General features: G+C 35.6%; 1 protein-coding gene across 3 annotated transcripts; it reads left to right on the top strand.

Moving 5' to 3' along the window:
• The first annotated feature begins 10 nt into the window (after positions 1 to 10).
• Positions 11 to 1,618, top strand: LOC100635090 (DNA excision repair protein ERCC-8-like). Of its 3 annotated transcripts, none has more exons than XM_020007906.1 (8): positions 11 to 119; positions 174 to 293; positions 420 to 498; positions 566 to 701; positions 770 to 858; positions 984 to 1,108; positions 1,156 to 1,425; positions 1,550 to 1,618. In XM_020007906.1, the coding sequence occupies exons 3-8, from the start codon at positions 438 to 440 to the stop codon at positions 1,616 to 1,618; spliced, it is 750 nt and encodes a 249-aa protein (XP_019863465.1). In that variant the 5' UTR covers positions 11 to 119; positions 174 to 293; positions 420 to 437. The 3 variants fall into 3 exon arrangements, with proteins under 3 accessions (XP_019863465.1, XP_019863463.1, XP_019863464.1); XM_020007904.1 differs by having other exon boundaries at positions 174 to 297; XM_020007905.1 differs by lacking the exons at positions 11 to 119; positions 174 to 293 and adding an exon at positions 329 to 367.
• The last annotated feature ends 7 nt before the right edge of the window (positions 1,619 to 1,625 follow it).

Below are 1,625 nucleotides of genomic sequence, written 5' to 3'. Positions count from 1 at the left end.
CCTTTTCTCTCAGTTTATTGTCAGGCACAACTGATGGCTCCATTTTCATTCAAGACGCTCGTTATCAAGTGGGCGTAGGCTCGTCAAACCTGTTCTACAGTTACATTTAATCGTGGAAGGTAATAAAAATTAATTATTAATTAATTAATTAAGTGACATGCCTTCTTTTATAGCACCACACCCTCATCTCACACTCACAGTATATCAGAGTTGAAGTGGTACCCTCACGACACTGGGATCTTTACCAGTTCCTCGATGGATAAAACCTTAAGAATATGGGATACTAATGAGATGTGTGTGGGTGGACTCATGCACATAGAGAATGGGAAAATAGAAACATGGGAATGGGAATTTGAGAATGAGTATTGTGTGTGGGCATATCTTTGCTACATATGATGTTAATTTTATTTCCTTTTTAGGTAGTGGAGAATTTTAAAATGAGTACACCAATTTATACCCATGATTTAGCAAAAGCAATAAAGCACACTTTGACAGCTGGTGAGGATAAGCAATATTTAAAAATTAAATAACAAATCATTAATTAATATCTTATTGTTTTCTCTAGTTGGTACCAAAGATGGCATCGTTACCATATGTGACATGAACTCTGGGTCCAGTAGTCATATATTAAAGAGACACAAGAAACCAGTAATGACAGTACAATGGTCACCTTCTGATGAATATACGCTAGCTACAGGAAGGTAAGTAGAGTTATTTTTATATGAATTAAAGATCGCTCATCCTTGTATCTTTATTTTACCTCTTTTAGTCAGGATAATCAGATTTTATTTTGGGATATTCGTAAGGCAAGGTGTCCTTTGGTATCGCTTGATCAACACAATGGCAGCCAAGGAAAAAGTAATGGATTTTCAAATAATTTATTATCCCTTCTCTTAAATTTATCTTGCTTTCTTTCTTCATTCTCTCTCTCTTTCTCCCTCTCTTTCTTTCTCCCCCTTTCTCTTTCTCCCTTCCTCTCATAGACTCTACAGCACACAATGGTTATGTATTAGGTCTACAGTTTACAACTGACGGTCTATTCCTTATCAGCTCCGGATCAGACCAACGTCTTAGACTATGGGATGTATCCTCTACCTCTAACATGCTAGTGAGTGGTGGGTGTGGTCAATGCATACCTAACCACGTCTCTTATAGATTAACTATGGCCGGATCCCTCACTCGTTTAAAAATCAGACTCACCACTTCTCTCTTACTCCTCCTTCTCTCTCTTTCACTCCTCATCTTTTAGTTCCCTCTCATTCTGATGTTAGTATATATGAACTATTTACTGGTAAAACTGTTAGTAAACTGAAAGGTCATTATAGCAGTGTTACTAGTATTGATGTTAATTCTAATGATATTGAAGTGTATACTGGTAGTACTGATAATACAGTACTGATATGGACTCCTGTTAATAGTATTGAGGTAAGTATTCATTTAGTGCGTGGGTGTTAGCCCAAGGTGCTAACGAGATGTGTGGGTGTTAGATTATAGATTTGTAGATTTTGCTATTATTTTTATTAATAATTATTTTCTTATTTTTTCATAGCTTAATACAGAATCAAAATTATCAAGACAATCAGTAATTTATAATGACACTTGGAGTGATGAAGATTAAACAAACT

Source organism: Amphimedon queenslandica, unplaced genomic scaffold, assembly GCF_000090795.2.
Source record: "Amphimedon queenslandica unplaced genomic scaffold, v1.1 AMPQUscaffold_5091_Cont22934, whole genome shotgun sequence".
In the NCBI taxonomy this organism is placed as follows: Eukaryota; Metazoa; Porifera; class Demospongiae; order Haplosclerida; family Niphatidae; genus Amphimedon; species Amphimedon queenslandica.
The sequence above is the reverse complement of the archived record's forward strand: the minus strand, read 5'-3'. Positions and strand labels throughout refer to the sequence as shown.

Coding starts and splice junctions, on each gene's coding strand:
- LOC100635090 (XM_020007904.1), top strand. CDS start 256: ATGGATAAAACCTTAAGAATATGGGATACTAATGAGATGTGT. Junction 298..419: donor GGGATACTAATGAGATGTGT/GTGGGTGGACTC, acceptor TTTCCTTTTTAG/GTAGTGGAGAATTTTAAAAT. Junction 499..565: donor AAAGCACACTTTGACAGCTG/GTGAGGATAAGC, acceptor TGTTTTCTCTAG/TTGGTACCAAAGATGGCATC.